Genomic DNA, 19,353 nt, shown 5'->3' with positions numbered 1-19,353 from the left:
TCGATGCCTCGGCTACAGCAAGCAAAAGTGGGTAGGTGCCACCTGGCCTGCGCTCAAGGAGCCTAGGGCTGAAGCCCCACACCAACAAACTCACCCCGCAATCATCGACCCACCAATGCTGGGGATTCATCTATCTCCACTCCGCAATCTCATCTGCATCAGGGCACACGACAACCCTTGCCTTGCAGCGGCTCCAATTGTATGCCCGGGCAGTTACGTTTCTGGCTGAATCAACATTTTAACTGCCGACTCTCACGGGATGGAGACCTGCCCATGCTCAAGGGGTTGCCTGGGGTGTACTCCGTAAGGGGATGGGGACTACGGATTACACTAAGACTGGACCCCGCTTCCGGTCATCAGGAAGCGCGGATCAGATCTTGTCTGCCCCGCCTCAACTCATCTCTCCCTCTTCTTCCTCTTCCAACGACAAGCAAGACTATCTCTATTTGCACCTCGTTTCCCTGTCCTCCTTGGCTCACTTTCCGACCATGCCTCCATTCCGCGCCGAGCATATGGGCTCCCTCCTGCGGCCGCAGCGCCTGTTGGAGGTCCGGGAGGCCATCCGCGAGAAGGGGCTGACCCCGGAGGTGGCCGGCCTGCCCGCCGTCGAAGAAGAGTCGGTGGGACATGTGGTCAAGCTGCAGAAGGCGCTGGGGTTCCGAGCCGTGACCAGTGGCGAGTTCAACCGGACTCGCTTCTGGGGTCTCATGTGGGACGAGTTCGAGGGCACCCTCCGTCTAAAGGACGCCGACGCCTCGCTGTTCCGACTCTACCACCCCGACGTGGTGTCTCTGATCGAGAAGGACCGCAAGGTCATGCCGGGGGACTCGGTCATCGCGGGGGGGAAGCTGAAGCACAGCCCCGAGAAGTCTCAGTCCAACCTCCACGAGCTTCGCCTGGTGCAGAAGTCTGTGCCCGAGAGCGAGTGGGGAAATATCAAACTCACCATGATCACGCCGGCGTGGTTTCACATGCGTTACAAGCAAGGACGCGCCTACACCACGGAGGCGTATGCGAACGACGCCGAGTACTTCAAGGACGTCGCCAAGGTCTACCAGGCCGAGCTGGACCAGCTCTACAGAGCCGGTCTCAGGAACGTCCAGTTTGACGACCCCGGCCTGGCATGTAAGTGCCCGTGTTTTGCGTTCTGCCGCCATGCGCTCACGAGATTTCCGTAAGACTTCTGCTCCGACAAGTTCCGTCAGGGGTGGGCCGAGGACCCGGACAACATCGGCACTGTCGACGACCTGCTCGATGCGTATATCGACCTGTACAACGACTGCATCAGCAAGCTGCCCGCCGACTTCCACACGGGCGTGCATCTCTGCCGTGGCAACTTCATCGGGGGCCGTTTCTTTGCCGAAGGCGGCTACGACGTGATTGCCCAGAAGCTCTTCACCAGGCTTAAAGTCAACACCTTCTACCTCGAGTACGACACTTCGCGGGCGGGTGGGTTTGAGCCGCTCAAGTTCTTGCCCAAGGACAAGTACGTTGTGATCGGGGCCATCTCGACCAAGCTGCGCGAGCTGGAGGACAAGGAGGAGGTGAGAAGGCGGATATACCAGGCCGCCGACTTTGTGGCCGAGGGCAGCGGTCAGTCGCGCGAGGAGGCGCTGCAACGCCTTTGTCTCAGCCCGCAGTGTGGCTTCAGCACCCACGAGAGCGGCTACCCGCTGAGCGAGGATGACCAGAAGTTGAAGCTGGCACTCGTCCGGGAGATTGCCGATGAAATCTGGGGTGAGCCGTAAGAGCAGAAATGGATATACAGACGCTCGGCTGTGAGGCAACACGTACTGGCTTGGGTGACTTCAGAGATGGGTCGATAAGGCGGGTACGGGCTAGACCTTCAACACTAAGAGCCCCTAGCATGGTTGGTGAAGACGGCGTCATGACTCGGATGATACAGACGTCTCAGCTTGGATATCAACTTCCAGATGAAGCATGGGATCGAACGGAATCAGGACGTAATCGATTGAGCGGCCAGCTCTCGAGTCTTTTTTTCGAGATCAAGTGACTAAAAGTCATGCCCCAAGCACTTTTCTCCACCCCACACGTTACGCTGCCGGGAAAACGCTTTGCCTGTCAAATGCCGGCAGCCGGAGCAAGAGCCGGGCTCCACACCTTCTTCCGTCGGAAACATTCATGTCACTGACCCAACAAGTCTCCGACAAGCAGCTGCATGAATATGTCTTTCCATCACACTTGCCCCGATCCCAGTAGGAAGTTGACTTGATACGTCTCAATCGAGAAATCAGGAGACCCTGACCGTCAGACATCACCCTCAGTGCAGCACTCCTCACAGCAGCCATGGCGGGAACCGAACCGGGCATGCTCTACGTGACCATGCAGCCCCGCGAGGGCCTCTCGCTGGACCAGTTCCACGAGTGGTACAACAACGAGCACGGCCCAACACGACTCCGGCTGCCTCACATCTTCACCAACGGCCTGCGGTATCGTGCCACCGACGGCCAGCAGCCGCACTTCCTGGCCGTCTACGACGTGACGTCGATGGCGCAGCTCGAGACGCCCACCTACACCGAATTGCGCGCCAACCGCTCGCCGCGCGAGGCCGCCACCATCGGCCAGGTCAACGTCAATCGCACGTTTCTTGACCTCGTCGAGATGCAGCAGAGCCCCCTGTTTGTGCCCATCGAGCAGCTGACGGATGCGGATGCAGACGGGCTGGTGCTTGTTTCCGTCACCCTCTCGCTCAAAACCGGCGTCGAGGGCGCTGAGGAGGCCGTCACCAAGTGGTACAGGGAGGAACACATCCCGATGCTCTCCAAAATCCCCGGCTGGCTGCGCAGCCGTGTCTTCCGCACCCCTTCGGTCATCGAGGGCGGGAGCAGTCGGAGTAATAGCAAGGTCAGCATCGTCACCCTCCACGAGTATGCCAAGGATAACGACCTCGGGGGTCCCGAACACAAGGCCGCTACGAGCACGCCCTGGCTGGACGACATCTTCGCCAACTACGTCGCCGACAAGCAGCGCCGCACCTATGAGCTGTTCTACGTTTTCGGACCGGCACCGAGGGAGTTGCACGCCCTATCAAGACTGCCACCAACCTCTGACTTCTCGACCTCGACACCCGACGGGAATATCATCTCAACAAGCCCAAGCGCAAGCGGCGCAGGCGACGCAGCAATCAACGCCTTCATCAAGACCTCCGATGGCCTAACAATCCCCTACCGCCTCGAAGGCAACCCCTCCCCGCAGGCGCCCACAGTCGCCTTCTGCAACTCCCTGCTCACCTCGATGGGCATGTGGGACCCCCTGATCGCACTTCTCAAGTCCAACCGTCCCGACCTCCGCATTTTGAGGTATGACGCCCGCGGCCGCCACAACGTGCCCGGCTCGCCCCCCGTCCCGGCGACGCTGGACATGCTGGCCGACGATCTCGCCGCCCTCCTGTCGGCGCTGCGCGTGCCGAGACTGCATGCTCTGGTGGGCGTCTCAATGGGCGGCGCCACCGCGCTCAAGTTTGCGCTTAAGTACCCCGGGCGGGTGGGCCGGTTCGTGGCGTGTGACTTTAATGTGAAGTCGAGCGACGCCAACACGGCGGCTTGGAAGGAGCGGATTGCCCTGGCGGAAGGCCCGGATGGAGGAATCCGGAAGCTGGCTGGCTTGACTGTCGAGCGCTGGTTCCACCCGCACACCATGGCCGAAAAGAAGGATGTGGTGAGCTGGATGACGGATATGGTGGCGGCCAACAGCGTGCGCGGGTTCCGGTATTCGTGCCAGGCGCTGTGGGATTATGACATGCGCGACGAGATGAAGAATAACACGGTTCCGGGCCTGTTTGTCGTGGGGGAGGGTGATGGCAGGGGCGCCTTAGTGAAGGCCATGGATGGGTTCAAGGGGTTGCTCGGCCCCAGTGGCGCTGAGCTCAAGGTTGTGCCCCTGGCCGGTCATCTCCCCATGGCTGAGTCGCCCAAAGAGTTTTGGGATGGGATCGCTGGCTTCCTCTAGCCTCACTTATCATTATGCTCAATGGACACAACTCCGAACGCGGACTCTGTGCTTACAGCCGTGGGTAACAAGAGCAAACGTGACTCGCGGAGCAGAGGCTGGAAGCGGCGTCGTCCCGTCAGAGTGCTTGTCTCTGTACAAAATCGTGCCCGCCTCGACGTCCATGTATAAGATTGGCGCCACTGTCGGTGTCAGCCTCTACAACGGTTCCTAATCTCTCACGGGATCCCCCATTCGTCCAAGTAATTAGCCTCCTTACTGCTGCGCTTGTAAGCGCAATTCTAGTCAAGTGCTCATCACTCAGCTTCGCCCGAGTAAAATGGCCCAAGCTTATCACAATGGCAATTGCCTACCTATCCAGCAACATATTCTTTCAGGATCTGAAAGATATTCAAAGCACTGAACGACCTGCGAGCCACCTTTCGGGTCTGAGTCGTGTTTCGAATAACAGGCAACAAGCCTCAGCAAGGCTGCGCACGTGTCCACTACATGACCGGCTGATAGTTGTCGCCCCCGTTGAATGAACCTGTAAGATGCGGATCCGAAATACGGCCAACGCCAAGTCCTCCGTCCCACTTTTGTCAGAGCGACCAGCACTCACTCGCATCCCTCGTAAATGATATCGACATCGGAAACCGAGTCTTGGCCCAGATCATGGCCAGTTGTGGGAGATAAAATGACTATATCGAGCTATGGCAGTGGCGTCGCCGTGACGGGCGACATGTTGCTTGGCTCGGTTAGCCACGTCACTATGAGCTCAACAGTATGGCCGTGGTCAGAGCATATAAACAACAGGAGCCTTGAAGTATCGGGGAGTGTTTCGTCGCAGCCAGTCGTGCCGAAGTGCAGCGTTCCAATATCCATGTTTCACAGTAAGAGGTCACGCTCACACGATACAATTATCTGAACATGGTCCAGCTCATCCCACTGTTGCTCGTCATCCCCGCCACGTTGGCTTCGAGTTCCAGTGTGGAATGCCGTCCCGAGGGGCCCATCTTCCCTCGGCCGCGCCATCTAAACCAGTCCGGAACTTTCAAAGGTGCGCTCGACAAACTCACGGCAACGCTCGACGCGGCTTTCCATGGCAGAATCCGCACCGGTTGGGACCTCCAGAACATCTCACTGTCGATGGCCGTCGTGGGACTGGACCAGACGCAGCCGTCCATCCCACTCTGGGAGTACCACCGCCTCGCGCCGGGCAACGTGAACGGCACCAAGTCGCTCGACCGACACTCGCAGTATCTGATCGGATCCGTCTCCAAGGTCTTGACGGACGCTTTACTTATGAAGAGTGGCGTCGACATGGACGATGCCGTCACGGAATATCTCCCCTCGCTGGACAACGGGACGTCGCTGATCGATTGGTCTCAAATCAGCCTGCGAGCCCTGGGCGGGCACCTGGCGGGAATTCCTCCCAACTGTAAGTTGCATACCTTGTGTGCGTCCAGTCCATCAAGAAGAACGTTGACTAACTGGTTTGCAGATGGTTTCTCTGTATGTCCATCCAACCTGGCAACTCCTGTGTAGACTGCCCTTTTTTGTCTCCCGTGTCATCCCTAACAGTCCCAAGGAATACCACTACCTCAAGACCTGGTTCGAAGCCCTTGGCTTCCCGCACGTCAAAGACACCGACTACCCCCCTTGCGGCGTCATCGGCCTCAACGGGGAATGCACCAAGGCGCAACTGTTAGAGGGAATGCTGTCCTCGCACCCGGTCGCCCCGCCCCAGTCCCGCCCCGTCTACTCCAACGTGGCATACACTCTTCTGTCCTACGCCCTCGAAGTCCACACGGGCAAAAACTATTCGACTCTTTTACGGGATTTGCTCACGCGCCCGCTCAACATGTCGTCGACCGTGCCCAGCGGCCAGGGAAACGACTCCCACGCCGTGATCCCCCCCGTGCAGAGCACCTGGGGCTCCTCGTACGGCGACAACGTCCCCGGCGGGGGTCTCGTCTCGACGCTGGCCGACCTCGGCTCGTTTGTCCACGCCATCCTGGGCCGTGACTCGCGACGACTGGGTTTGACTGCGACACAAGTCCGCGAGTGGCTGCAGCCGCGGTCGTTTGCGGGCTCGCGGTCGAGTTTTGTGGGATTGCCGTGGGAGATCTTTCGGCCAGAGCCCAAGCTGTTGTTTTCCCACTACCACCGCCGCTCACGTGCAGGAGGCGGGCACACCGTCACGATCCACTCCAAGGGCGGCGCCGCGTACGGATACAATGCCCGCATCGCCCTGCTGGACGAGTACGGCGTCGGGCTGGTGATTCTCACGGCGGGCGGCCAGGACGTCGTGACCGGCGTCTTTGACGCCGCGCTGAGCGTGCTGGTGCCGGCCCTTGATGAAGAAGCCAGAGAACAGGCCGCAAGGGAGTACGTGGGAGCTTTTGTGGCCGCGGTGCCCATGGTGGTGGCGCCGGTCAACGCGACGACCGAGACAGATGGAACCTCGCTACGGCTGACGGGGCTGTATCGGAACGGGACGGATATTCTGGCGAGTTTGCGCGAGTTGTGGGAGGTGACCTTGTTTGGATTCTTGCCCTCGCTGCGGTTGACGGGGGTGGTAAGGCTGTATCCGGCCGAGGTGGAAAGGAAGAGTAAACTCCCCGACGGGAGAGAGGTGGTGGAGGAGGAGTGGAGGTTGTGGTGGGACATGGAGCTGCTCTCCGAAGCCGAGCTGCCGGGGAAGGGTATCAGCGCGCATGACTGTCTGGCCTGGTCCTTAGCCGATTGGATGCATTACGGGGGCGAGCCGGTGGACAGGGTGGTGTTTGTGAAGGATGCAGCGACCGACAGTGTTGTGGGTTTCGATGCTCCTTTTCTGAGAAGCGGAACGATGGAGAAGTCCTAAGAGAGAGCCAGTGGCCGGTATATAGGAGTTGTATGTACAATAGATCCCAGTGGGCATCTGTCGAGTCGTTGGAACAAAACATGTCCAATGATACCCCGGATGCCCAGACAACCGTTTCATTACTGACTCCTATAACTTAATAGTTGACACTGCTACAGCTTGCTGCTTCCGGGCTTGGAAGCGGCGAGCTCACCATGGTCGTCGAGCTCCTGGCAACACAGGATAAACGTGTCCTTCAGGGCGCCGAGCCTGTATTCCCGATTGACGTCTTGGTAGTCCCTGCTGGCCGACATGGCGGCGAAGTGCGTGATGGTCGGGTAGTGCACCCAGGCAATCTCGTCCCAGCCGTCGCGCTTGGCCTGACCCTCCAGCACCCGTCCGACGACCTTGACGTGGCCGCCGTGGCGCGAGCCCACGCGCCGGGAGAACTCGGCGCCGTATTTCTTGTACTGGTCTTTCTTGCCAGGGTGGAAGGCGAGCAGGTTTAGCATGGAAACGGGGTGTTCCCGCACCGGGCCGGGCAAGGCCGCTATCCACTGCACCCACTCGGACGAGAGCTCGAGGTTCTGAGAAGTGTCGCCGCCGTCTGAGGGCGCTGGGAGCTGAACTGAACCTCTTGACAGGGCTGAAGCCTGGTTGAACAGCGTCGCATTGACATCGCTGTAGCTTGACAAGGCATTGGCGCTGACGCCGCATGAGGCAGTCCAAATGGATGCCATGTCGGCCTGTGACGACGCTGGAATGGTGGCGCCATCCTCGAGACCCAGGAGTATGTCCCAATGGGTGTTGCGGCCAAGCAGATGGCCGGCCGACATTCTTGTTGGGAGAATCATCCATCGCAAGACTCGGGCTTTGAAGACTGGCTTGACGCCGTTCTCGCCAAGTTGGGCGAGAAAGCCGGCGATCGAGACGCCTGCCTTCAGGGATATGATGTGCAGGTGACAGACAACCATGTTGGTTGTAGGTCTTCTGTATATATTTATAGAGAACAGTATGGTAATGTTGGTAGTGTAGGGATCAGGTCGTCAATGGAAGACGGCCGGACTGTGCCAGTTGCTGCCATGTTGGGTGGGGGGAATGGTTTTGACTCTAGTTACATGTAACGGAATTATGGAATTGCCGAGGCCTCGGGAAATACGGAGTAGGTACGGAGTACTCCATAGATTGTGTCCAAAGACTCTAAGTCAGCTAACTGGCCTAAGATAGCTTATTAAACCTTGCGGTGGATCCCACGAGTCTGACAGGAGAAGGGAAAAGCAAATGCTTTCGGCGTCAATTCACGGCTTGCAAGCTAAAACGATGGATTCTCAGTTCATCACCAGGTCTGTAGGCTGTAACCCTGGGTAATCAATACCTATGGCATATGTCCCTCGGCAGGCCGGCGAGGTCCGGGCTTCCGGCGTCCGGCTAGCCCGTGCCGTCTGCTGGGCCACCTTGCTCCGGGCGGGCACCAATGGCTGGCGGCGGTGTAAGACACCGCGTAACCGAAACTTGGAAAATTTGGCTTGGCTTGTTCCCAAAACAACAACTTGCTTCGAGATCACACTCCATATTTTCACAAATACCTTAGAACTCAATTCGCCTGTGATTCCTACCTGACTATAGCAAAACACCTTCCGTACTACGGATACTTCGTACGGATAACCATGTCAGAACGCCACCGAGATGAGTCGGCGCCACTTCTCCCCAATCTTCACCACACCGGCAGCATGATCGCGCACGAGGGCGAGAGCGGCCGGAGCGGCTTCCATCCGCGGCACTTCGTGTCGGTGCTCTGGCGCAGCTCCAGCAAGGTGTCGATGTTGGTCAACGTCCTCTGGCCCTTTGTCCCCGTGGCCATTGTCTTGCGTTTCGTCACGCACGCGCACCTGTACATCTTCGCCACGAGCTACATCGCCATGGTGCCCGCCGCCAACCTGCTCGGCTTCGCCGGTCAGGAGTTTGCCCGCAAGATGCCCAAGGTGGCCGGCATCCTGATCGAGACGACGTTTGGCTCCCTGGTCGAGATCATCCTCTTTGTCGTGCTCATCGCCAACCACGAAGAAGATGCATCCAAGGGCAGCAGCGACGAGGGCAATCTGATCCCCGTCATCCAAGCCGCCATCCTGGGCTCCATCCTCACCAACCTGCTGCTCTGCCTCGGCCTTTGCTTCTTTTTTGGCGGCATCCGCCACGCCAGCCAGAAGTTCCACGCCATCGTGTCCGAGGTCGGCTCGGGTCTGTTGTTGGTTGCCGCCTTTGGGCTGTTGATTCCGAGTGCCTTTTATTCTGCTCTCAAGTCCGAGGCTCTTCCTGACCTTTTCCTTCAACCGCCTCGGCCGGGAGCCCTGCTGCACGACGACTTCACAAAGGGCAAGCTGCAGACCGATGTGTTGCAGATCAGCCGCGTCGCGTCCCTCGCGCTGATATTTGCCTTCGGTCTGTACATCTGGTTCTGCGCTAGCAGCCAGCACAGTCTGTTTGACGAGGTCATTGAGATGGACGAGCACCGCGACGCCGACCGCGACGAAGACCTGCAGAAACCCAAGTTCACCATGACCGAGACCATGGTCGCCCTGGCCGTGTCGCTGGTCTGCGTGACCCTGCTCCTGATTTTTTTGGTCGACGAGATCGAGCATGTCGTCCGGAGCGGCGTGCCCGATCAGTTCTTGGGCTTGATCCTGTTGCCGCTTGTGGAAAAGGCCGCTGAGCATCTGACTGCTATTGACGAAGCGTGGGGTAACGTTGAACCTACAATGATCATTTGATTTCCACTCCAACTGTTGACAATTTTTGCTAACTTCCTTTTGCTCTAGATGGCATGATCAACGTTGCCCTGTACCACTGTCTCGGCCCCTCGATCCAGACGGCGCTTTTCAACGCCCCGCTCGTCGTCATTGTCGCTTGGATCATGGGCAAGCCGCTGGACCTCAACTTTGAGATCTTCATGATTGGCCTTCTTGTCTTGTCCATTCTCGTGGTCGGGAACTTTCTCCGCGACGGCGAATCCAACTGGCTCGAAGGCGCACTCCTTGTGGTACGTCCAGAACAACCCATAGTTACGCAGTGTTGGCACCGGGATTATGGATGGGCACAGGCAGAGGACTAGACTGACAAAAACACCTGAGCAGATTGTCTACATCATCATAGCCATTGCATGCTGGTACTATCCGGACCCCGATGTGGCAACCTCCAATGGGTTGGAACAGCCAGCCGTGGTCAAGGTCACCATGACCAAGGATCTTCTTGACCAGCTCCAGCAGCTCTTGAGGTCGGGAGAGCCTTGAATACCCATGGACCATGTTCCACCAAATCTCACCGGAAAGCAATTGCAGACAGGCAGCATTCATATTGGCAAGTGGTTGCCTGTAATTATCCTGAGGCTACGGGTGCCTAGTCTCTATTCTCCACGAGGCATGTGACGAGATTAAGGTAGCCATTCACATATGAGGAAAGGAAATTCAAGAGTAAAGAAGCTTTGCACTTGACCCTCGAAAGTTGGGACAAGAAAGGTTTAGATATAGAGCCAATCTATGCGCGCTGACACAGGCGAAACCTGGACATAATCAGAAGAGAAACCGTCCCAGCCCGCCCAGGATCCCTCGACCCCTGGCTGCTTTAAACAATCCGATACGCCCGTTAGAGCCTGTGTCTGTTCGGCGTGAACCACCCAGGCCACCGCGTACCACCATGCCGTTAAGATTCCCAGGAAGAGGAAAAATCTTGGGAAGAAGCTGCCAGATGGCGGCACCAAGATCGTGATGGCGGTTGTCTGTGATGGAGTCCCAGTCTGATGCGATGCGGTTGGCCACTACTGTACTACTTGTACGCGTCTCATGGTGCTTCTGGTGCTTCTGGAGGATCTGAGTCTGCTCCTCCCGCTGCTCAGGCTGGGTTTGCTAGATCACTGAGGTCGTGGTCTGGGATGATGGTGATTCGAGTGATGTTGCAACCAGCAGTGTTGCTAACCGTGCTCTGTCCCAAGATAGATTGCCAGTGGGCATTCTGGTCAACGGCGCCGCCGGGTTGGGGAGCCTTGCAGCCTGAGCCGAGAATAGATCGGACAGATTGTCGAGGCCCGTAGAGTGAGGCCTCTGGTTCAAGTTTCCGTCGAGGTCCACGGATAACTGGGCGCGCAGTCGTCGCAGGATCGCATCTCGTGCTCGTAGGCCGGGTACTCGCCTGAAAGGAAGGTCTGTTCCACGATGATGCGGCCGTTGGGGTAGACGCGGTAGATGGGTCGATGCTCACGGCCTTGTCTCTTCACAACGTCCCGTCGGGTGCGAGGGAGCATGTCTAACGCCTTCAAATCATGCCAAGGGCCGTTCGGGTCTTCGGGGTTTCTTATAGCGACAGCCAGTGTCTAAAGTACAAGAAAAGAATGGTTACGTTGTCTAGCAACAACCGTTTGACAGAGGGAAAACGTACCATCCCAGATGACATCGGTCCGCAACATCCACCCCCAAGGCGTTCTCTTCAGCCGGCGCATGACCGCCCGCGCGCACCCGTATTACATGCAGATTAGTGCGTGGACGGATAAGTAGTTGAGGGCGCTACGGTAGCGCAGCTTGTCATCGATACCCAGACGCCAGGTGCGCTGGTTGGGCAAAAATGGCGGCCGTTGCTCTTCTAAATGCATTGCGCGATGAGAATTTTTGCCCAATTTTGGAAGCAGGCCGGGATGCAGTTGATGGCCTCCTCTTGGAGAAATCGGCAGATGCCTTCCTCACACTCAGCACGCTGCGCGGCCTTGAGCATGCGAAGTTGCTGAAAGGAGCGGCACGACCCGCGTTTCGCCCTGTCCGTCGCTTATGATGCCGTTGTCCGGCCCAACGTCGAGGTAATAAGCTGGAGGCATTTCAGGTGCATTTAAGACGACCTTGTTTCGAATATGCCGGTTGGTTATTGGATCCGTTATGTCTGATGCCTTGCTCGCGTGCAATCGGGTATTGGAGAAGAAGTCCAAGAAATCGGTGCATGCGTTAGAAAAGTAAATCATCCGCTGCCCGGAAAACGTACTGTGAGGCTTGAGCAGCGACTCGAAGAATTGGAGTAGTATTGAACTGGCTAGGCGCGCAACTTTCGGGTCGGAACCGGCGCGCAAGCCTGGTCAGGGCCGAGGGAAAAGCGGGAAACAAAAGAAATGGTGGGAATGTGTTCAATTCCCAGCCCTCGACTGGCTCGAAGCTTTTCGGCGATGCGGTCTTGAGAAATCGTCGTGATAATTGAGGGCGATGTCGGAGTGTTCACTATGTAAGGAAGAAAGGGAAGATGTGGGAGATATGGCAGTGGGAGACGAGGCAATAAGACAGAAATGTGAAGAACTGAGAATAGGAAGAACTGAGAATAGGAAGAACTGAGAATAGGAAGAACTTGAGCATTGGGAAGAAGATGAAATTCCATATGAAGTTTTCGAAGGGAGACGCTGCGATGATAGGAGGCTTGGAGAGAACCGTGAACAAGATCACAGGTTCTGCAAACTGCAGATATTTGGGGTAATGAATAACTGGATAAACTGAATGTATTTATGCAGAGGTGAAGTGCAACAAGTAACTAGAGGAAATATAACGTTGATATTCAACTCCGATTCTTGTTCCGCTAACTACGGGACAGAAGGTCGGATGATGGTCGAAGATTCCAATCAACATTCCCGAGGATGCCATTGTTTGAGGTGGCAGCTATGTTATTCTACAAATCTTGACTACGCATCTTCTTTCATCCGTAGTTAGGACCTGGCGCTCTCCGCAGACAACAAGACAATGATGTACTTTGCTCTGAACTTAGAATTGTCGAGCATCACCCCCTGGGAACACGCCCCATAATGGAGCTGCCCTGATGTCCTTGAAAGCTTTACGTCCATATCAGTGTCAGTTGATGAGAGGTAGAACAGAGTCTAGCCAAAGTTGGAGATTGATGCTATTCAAATGCCAGCATCCAAGCATCATCTTCTGGAACTGCTCCCAGAAGAGACTCCAATATATGCAGGCTACGAGTAGTCCGGTGGATATTTCTGCTCAACTGCCTGGGGATATGTCCACATCACAAGGGCAGTTGCCAGGTAATGCAATGGCAGCCTCCACTTTGGAATACTTGACCGATGCCTCTTTGTAATGTCAAGCCGGAATATAAGCAAGAGGTTCCCAAAGAAGTTCAGGAGCCTGAACAGCCTGCGGAAATATCAGTGCCTCGTTGCTTCAAATCAGCGCGCGACGTCAAATGTCTGTGTCTCGCTTACATGTTCAAAATAAACATGGCAAGAGTGGCTCGTGTGCTCTTCAAGACTGTGGCGCCTGATGCGTTCGCAATGTCGGTAGCAACGTGGTAGACGGGCGGGATCCAGAGAGCAAGGATGATCAGCTCGATGGCCAGGGTCCAGTGATAGGTCCTCAGCCGCCTGCCCCTCGAGATGAGGAACATCAGGCAGATCCACAGGAGGATAAAGTTGGTCAATGTCGGGGCGAAGACCAGCATAGCGTCCCGATAGTACCTCCAAGCGAGCGCCGCAGCCACAATGCCGAGGCCGAGCTGGAGCCAGCCCAGCACAAAAAAGCAGAGGAGCACGTCGTTGTACCGCTTGTAGCAGAAACGGTGCATCTGCTCGAACCCAAAGGCGGCGCCTTCGACGATGGGGTAGCCGCACCAGCGGCACACCCAGACCGTGTCGAAGTTGGCCAGGACGATCTTCTTGCCAACCGAGATGCGCGGGTCGCGGGCCTGGAGAGCGCAGTCGAGGCACTGGCTGGCCAGCGGGTAACCTGGGTCGGCGAGGGGCGGCTGCAGCAGCCGGGAGCGGAAGGGGTCGTGCACCAGACACGTCTTGCAGTGGCCCAGGAGCTGCATGCGCAACTGGGCCGGGCCGCCAAAGAGGATGCGGATCTGGTGCGGGCTGGCCAGGCCGCGGAGCGTCTTGCACGTCAGCCGCAGGCGTGCGATGCTGGCAAAATCGAGCTGCTGCAGGATCATGAGTATGATCTCGGGCGGTAAGGCAAGGAGATGGCGGGGGCGCGGCTGCGAGGGCGTTGATGGCCACGTTCCCTTCAAGGCCTTGCCAGGCTGTGATGGCGCGCTTGTCGCCGGAGCGTCATAATCTCTCCGGGTCAGCGACGAAATCGAGTTCCGAACCGCTTCGGAGAAGCCGCCGGGACAGAGGCCGATGAGTCCGTGCATGAAGTTGCTGTCGGGGTCCGGATCCGGCGCTGCTGGCCGGGATGCCGAGTCATGGTCCGGGGGCTCCACCGGCCTACATGTAGGACTTCCAGTAGAGACAGCCGCCATGGCCGGAGTTAGTTAAGCAGACTGTGATGTTGCGTTGTTGCGTCGGCCCCGAAGTGTTGCGAGAATTGAATGTGAATGCGCTTCAGATGAACTCAGCTTGATGCAGGCCCTGGCGCCACCGGTCTGGCCCGGCTCCTAGACCGTCTCTCGTGTTCGGGTAATGCGCGCTGTTTGTTGGTGCGCTCCTAGTTATGTACTTGGCGCAGTTGGTGCAACCACACAAGTTGGAACTGTCGAAATTGATGATCGCGGTCTCAAGCTGGGTTGGGAAGAATACCGGTAGGGACCTGTCGGGTGTTTGTAGCGACCTCACGCTTTCCATGTCTCGTCTGCAGGCACCCGACCATGACATGCGGGATTCCAGCTCAGGTGGTTGGGAACCGACCCCTGTGGTCAGCCTGACGCGGGGCTGCAGTCCGCCTGATGCTGTGGAGGCGCCTGGACCTCTAAACGGCACGTGGTCGAAGCACTCAACCTGGGCCGGAGGATGGAAACGGAAGGGTTACGGTTGCCATCACCTCTCCGGAGAGCCTGAGGCATGGGTTAAGTCGGAAGTAAGTGGTCACTGGCTTCTCTTGACGGGTTACGCATGGCCTGTTGTAGTGGAATTGATGGAAGAGATCAGAGAGGTCGCGTCTCTCGCTGAAAAGTGCGTCGCTCGCTTATCTGTGTCGCTCGCTTATCATGTACGTTAGGCACACTTCCGACGAACCGTCATGTACCCGGCCGCAGGATATGCTACACACCAGGTTGGTCAGCCACAGGTTCTGCTTGCATTTTTGCACCGCCTCTAGTACAGAATCAGCCATCTTCGACCAGACTAATGAAGTAGGCCACGCTCCCCCGGCTACCGGGATAGTTCGTTATAACCATCACTCCATACGCTGCTCCGGCGAACAGCCTCCATGAATCCGTCATCCATAGCCGACACATCAAAGGTAAAAATCGGAATCATGCCCGGGTCAGTCGCCGAGCACGCCTGGCCCTGCATTTCGTGCCCCGCCCCGCGCACATGATTCTGTGGCGAAGGCCGCAAACAGAGATCGTGCACCGGCTGCCGCCCAAATTCCAGGCCCCCATAGCCATCATGCGAGTCGAACGTGGGCAAGGTCGAGATATTGTCAAAATCGTCGGCCGCCTGACTCAGGAAGCCACTGACTTCCATTCCAGAATCGGTCGGCAGCAGACGGGGTTCGGCCGCAGTGTGGTGTAGCGCCTTCTCGCCCAGTATCGCTGCCGCGGTTTGACCCTGGCCGCCAAATCCGACGTGCACATGTGTTGGAGGCGGCACCGTAACAGGCAAACCTCCCTGGCTCCATGTGGCGTTGGGGCTGCTGCTGGTCGAGACGAGAGGCATCATCATCAAATCCCCGATTGCTTCCGCCCCGGTCGGCCCCGGGTATGCTCCTCCAGTTCGGGGCACCCTAGGCATGCTACGGGACTGCGCCTCCGTTACCGGCGGCGGCTGCTCGACGTTCCCCAGCATGGCGGTGCTGTTGGGAGTCGCCACGGGGGAACACATGCTGCTGCTGTCGACGGAACCGTGGCCTCTCGACGTCGGACGCCCAGGATGCAGCGTCACGAAGGAGCTCCGCCGGCTTATCGTCTGTCCCGGTGTTGGTTGAACGGGTATTCGTCTGCTCCCGGTCACAGGGCCGCTGCTGGTATTTCGCCGGCAGGTGTCAAAGACTGAATCGATATGGTCTCGAAAGACGGAAAGCAAACTCTCGACATCGTTACCATGGCCCAGCCCTTGCTGGATGCATTGCTGCAGCTGGCGCATATGATGGCCGGTGTTGAACTCGGCGTACACTTCTTCTAATTCAGTGGGAGGTATGAAATCTGAGGCCACGTTCTTGTCAGCTCGAACATAAGTCTGTGAAGGGGCCCCGTCGGGCTGCGACCTACCGGCCTCTGGAATCTCTAAGCCGGCATCCCCGGGGAACAACAGACACCATAAGCTTTGCCAAGTGTCGATCTTGGTGCCGGCCTTGCGGTCATTGAGGATTTCTTCGATACCAGAGGTGATGCCGTCCTCCGGGTCCGCACTGGTGGGACGCGTTTCGGGGGTGCAGATCTGATCCATGGGGACAGAGACATGTCTATCCAAGGCCTCCTGACTTCCCATGGCCCGCCTACACCGCTGGCAAGTGAAGGGTAAGACCGCCGACTGTTTGTGAAAGTTCTTCACATGGCGCCTGTGGCTTGGTTAGATGGGGGGTTCATCAGGTCGAGCGGAGTATCACCTACTTAACCTGGGGAATATCGGGATATGGCTGCAATGCGCAAGTTCGAAAATCCCGGACATTGAACCTCACAGGGTTCCTCTTTCTGAACGGACAGGCGAACTGCATACTGGTTAACTGATACTCGGTTGGCGAAACCTTTCGCCGTTTACCACCTCCAGGGGTGCCGTCCTCGCCGCCTTCGCCAGAATCGCCACCGTCTGGGCCACCGTTAGATCGTTTCCGGCTGCCGGCCCCGTAGCCGTAACCGTCGGCACTAGCACTGTCCGCAACACCCCCAGCAGGCCATATAGGCACATGGCTGGAGCCTGTTCTGGCCCCTGTCGACTCGTTGACGACGATGCCGGTTTTGCTGAAGCTGCTGTTGAGAACGATGTGAGAGAGCTCGTCCAGGAAGTGGCTAACCGACTCGTAGGCCGCCGGCATCGCCCCGGCAAGTGCAACGTCGTGCAGCGGCACACCGAGCGCCTGCTGCAGGACTTGCTCGCAAACTTCGTAGATGATGCCATCGTCCGAAGCCAAGGCTGAGGGTTCCTCTTCCTCATCGTACGAGTCCGATGCCTCGCCGGAGGCAGAGCCAGGATGTGTTTGAGGAGCGGGATCACCTGCTGGATCTTCGGACACTTCCGGTAGGTTCTCGTCGGGGAAGCTCTTCCCAGGAGTCGGCGCGTCGTCGTCATCACCCGGATCTGCGTCACCATCCGTTCCATCTCCCCGTACCAGGCGCCCTTCCAGGACAGCGGACTGTGCTTGCGAATGGGGCTTTTGGCTCCTGCCACCCGTACTGCAGTCTGGCTGGTTGCTGTCCCGGTCACAGTCGGCCACCTCTTCTTCGGCATTGTCGGCGTGGGGCTCACTCCCAGTTTTCGTGTTCCACGGCTCCTGAGAGCCTGAAGGGCTTGATTTGACGGGCTGGGGATCAAGACTGGGCATCGTCGGACCAGAGGATATGTTGAGGCTCGATTTCCCCGGAGGCATCTGCTCCAGCCGGCGAAGTCGGGGAACAAGCGAGTCGGGCGGTGAACCGTGAGGCGCCACCCTGGATTTCTGAGAAGCCATTAGGCGCAGGAACAAGCTGCGGCTGCGGGGTGATGACGCGTAAGTCTCGGTGTCAAGCTCGGGACCATCGTCAGCGAAAAGGATATCAGGGCTACTAGGCCCGGCATCAGTCAACTCCGTGGCTGTGGACGCGGCGATGGACCAGTCCGTGTTGGTTCGCCGCTGACTGAAGTCGGATAGGCAACTGTCTGTGGTGTCCCGCCTCTCCAGCCCGATGTCCTCGGCCAGGTCCTTGCCACTGCGAGAAGCAGGGTCGTTGGAGCCCTTTAATCCGCCCTGCGGAAGGCCCGGTGGCGGCGCTTCCGTTGCTTTAGGGCCTTCGGCGCATGCATTCTGCCCATGCACCGCAGAGACCGCCCCGCTGCCGGTCGCGAGCCGGGCCGGCGTCGTCGCGGAATGATTGTCCATGGACTGGCAGCGGAGGGCTGGACTTTTGAGGCCGTCGATCTTCAGCTCCGCTCGCTGCTCGCAGGGGTGTCGAATCTGTCCACGGGTGATGACAGCAGCGTTTGTGGGGGCTCTAGTGTGGAAACTGGTGGTCGAGGGGGTCGTAGGAGCCGGGGCAAATCGCGCCCTAAGGTTGGTCTAAATACCTGCCAGCGCACCCAATGCGGGAACCAGCTGAAGTCAAGCTGAACCGAAGCTGAAGTTCCAAGGGCAGGCCAAATGTATTCGTACGTTCAGATGCCACCCCTCTGGGACTTAAGACTGCCGCAACATAGCCTGCTGGCGGGCTGCCGCCCAGTTGTCGCAGAGGGCGACAATCCGAGAGCAATGCATCATACTATTGGCTGTGGCCCTGCAAGGCGGCGGCGATGTCTAGCCTTGCCAGTCATGTCAGATGTGGTAGTTGCAGCGGCATGGCAATCAAGCGTCACGATTGGTCCAGAGCCAAAAAATTCCAAACTCGGGAGCACCAACTCCAACAAATCCTCACCACGCGCATCTTGCTTGCAAAACCTGCCAGGTTGTTGCACCGGCTTTGCTGAGGTGATACCTTAGCGAAATAAATGTCTAAGCAAGAAATGATCTCACATCGGGAACACGCACTTCGCCCAACTCTCAAGAAGGCCTTAAGGTACTTGCCTGATGGAAATGAGTTCGAAGAAGCAAGGCTCTGCTCGATCACGGCATCCCACGCCACACGAGGCAGCGGCGCTAACTTACGGGTACCGCCAGTGGTGCGGCAGATGGGCATTGGTTGGGCGTCCGGTTTCAAGTTACATACAGTATTTGTGTCCAGTGGGTCACTTCTCTGGTCTGCCACACCCCATAATTACCGCCGAGCCTGCTTGTGGCTGGCAGCCACAAGCCATTGTGGAGGTGGGGCTTGGCGACAACGACATCAGCTTCAGTTGCTGAGCAAACGGAAGCTAGACGCCCCAAATCGAACTTGCCGAGCAAGATGAGGGCGTCTCTCCATGGCAATAGAACCCACACAAAGACTTCCAGACAAGACAAAATCAGGTTCTCCTGTTCTTTCTTTCCGTTTTTTCCCGCCTTCTGACCCTCCTTGACCGCCCATGGCTCTCGGCAGACAGCAGGCAATGCAGCAGCCCGCCTTGCGCCATCCATAGATGTGCTCTGAACTTTCTGCCCAAAGGTCGCCAGGCTCACAATGACCAGCCAACCTCGCCGGCCAACTTAACAGTACCAGGTACCTTATATCTCAACGCATTATTGCTCACTTGGGCTCCAGGGGGCTGTGTTCTCACATTTACTGTCTTGTCCAGTTGCACTTTTGACGAAATCCGTCACCACCTCCATACCTACCCGATTTGCGCACTTGGTCCCTTTCGCCCACCGTACCCTCTGCGGTGGGGCGCCGAGCAACTGAGCTCAGAAGGTACCTTGCGGAGACTGACGCCTTGAGTTCTGCGCAACCACTGGGAGGCAATAACATTGTCACCATGCCAGACTCAGCCTTCCGAATTTTTGCCTCGTCAACACCAACAACCACCGCGACTCCTGCGCCAT

At 57.6% G+C, this 19,353-nt stretch overlaps 8 protein-coding genes across 8 annotated transcripts; 5 read left to right on the top strand and 3 right to left on the bottom strand.

The window, feature by feature from the left end:
• Window positions 1-488: 488 nt before the first annotated feature.
• N657DRAFT_636645 (UROD/MetE-like protein) lies at window positions 489-1,748 on the top strand (the record flags this gene model as incomplete). The annotated part of the gene is made up of 2 exons (XM_062791447.1): window positions 489-1,125; window positions 1,180-1,748. The coding sequence occupies 2 exons, from the start codon at window positions 489-491 to the stop codon at window positions 1,746-1,748; spliced, it is 1,206 nt and encodes a 401-aa protein (XP_062644191.1).
• A 350-nt stretch (window positions 1,749-2,098) lies between these two features.
• On the top strand, window positions 2,099-4,277 carry N657DRAFT_161524 (alpha/beta-hydrolase). The gene has a single exon (XM_062786023.1). The coding sequence runs from the start codon at window positions 2,308-2,310 to the stop codon at window positions 3,967-3,969; it is 1,662 nt and encodes a 553-aa protein (XP_062644190.1). The 5' UTR covers window positions 2,099-2,307; the 3' UTR covers window positions 3,970-4,277.
• Window positions 4,278-4,686: 409 nt separating this feature from the next.
• On the top strand, window positions 4,687-6,893 carry N657DRAFT_161591 (beta-lactamase/transpeptidase-like protein). The gene is made up of 3 exons (XM_062786024.1): window positions 4,687-5,389; window positions 5,453-5,463; window positions 5,540-6,893. Exons 1-3 carry the CDS (start codon window positions 4,879-4,881, stop codon window positions 6,815-6,817), a joined length of 1,800 nt encoding a protein of 599 aa, XP_062644189.1. The 5' UTR covers window positions 4,687-4,878; the 3' UTR covers window positions 6,818-6,893.
• Window positions 6,894-6,969: 76 nt separating this feature from the next.
• On the bottom strand, window positions 6,970-7,770 carry N657DRAFT_683751 (uncharacterized protein; the record flags this gene model as incomplete). The annotated part of the gene is made up of 1 exon (XM_062796600.1): window positions 6,970-7,770. The coding sequence occupies one exon, from the start codon at window positions 7,768-7,770 to the stop codon at window positions 6,970-6,972; it is 801 nt and encodes a 266-aa protein (XP_062644188.1).
• A 570-nt stretch (window positions 7,771-8,340) lies between these two features.
• Window positions 8,341-10,378, top strand: N657DRAFT_649213 (uncharacterized protein). Its single transcript, XM_062793674.1, has 3 exons — window positions 8,341-9,535; window positions 9,613-9,833; window positions 9,928-10,378. The coding sequence occupies exons 1-3, from the start codon at window positions 8,464-8,466 to the stop codon at window positions 10,081-10,083; spliced, it is 1,449 nt and encodes a 482-aa protein (XP_062644187.1). The 5' UTR covers window positions 8,341-8,463; the 3' UTR covers window positions 10,084-10,378.
• Window positions 10,379-12,782: 2,404 nt separating this feature from the next.
• On the bottom strand, window positions 12,783-13,963 carry N657DRAFT_579959 (uncharacterized protein; the record flags this gene model as incomplete). Its single annotated transcript, XM_062789429.1, has 2 exons — window positions 12,783-12,963; window positions 13,032-13,963. The coding sequence occupies 2 exons, from the start codon at window positions 13,961-13,963 to the stop codon at window positions 12,783-12,785; spliced, it is 1,113 nt and encodes a 370-aa protein (XP_062644186.1).
• Window positions 13,964-14,167: 204 nt separating this feature from the next.
• On the top strand, window positions 14,168-15,105 carry N657DRAFT_161467 (uncharacterized protein). Its single transcript, XM_062786021.1, has 2 exons — window positions 14,168-14,625; window positions 14,767-15,105. The coding sequence occupies exons 1-2, from the start codon at window positions 14,263-14,265 to the stop codon at window positions 14,863-14,865; spliced, it is 462 nt and encodes a 153-aa protein (XP_062644185.1). The 5' UTR covers window positions 14,168-14,262; the 3' UTR covers window positions 14,866-15,105.
• Window positions 14,812-18,112, bottom strand: N657DRAFT_693108 (uncharacterized protein). The gene is made up of 3 exons (XM_062797200.1): window positions 16,322-18,112; window positions 15,980-16,269; window positions 14,812-15,913 (listed from the first exon to the last, which is right to left on the bottom strand). The coding sequence occupies exons 1-3, from the start codon at window positions 17,782-17,784 to the stop codon at window positions 14,919-14,921; spliced, it is 2,748 nt and encodes a 915-aa protein (XP_062644184.1). The 5' UTR covers window positions 17,785-18,112; the 3' UTR covers window positions 14,812-14,918.
• Between the last annotated feature and the right edge of the window lie 1,241 nt (window positions 18,113-19,353).

This window comes from Parathielavia appendiculata (genome assembly GCF_033297405.1).
Source record: "Parathielavia appendiculata strain CBS 731.68 unplaced genomic scaffold N657scaffold_17, whole genome shotgun sequence".
NCBI classification, from domain to species: Eukaryota; Fungi; Ascomycota; class Sordariomycetes; order Sordariales; family Chaetomiaceae; genus Parathielavia; species Parathielavia appendiculata.
This window is presented reverse-complemented; position numbering and strand designations above follow the sequence as displayed.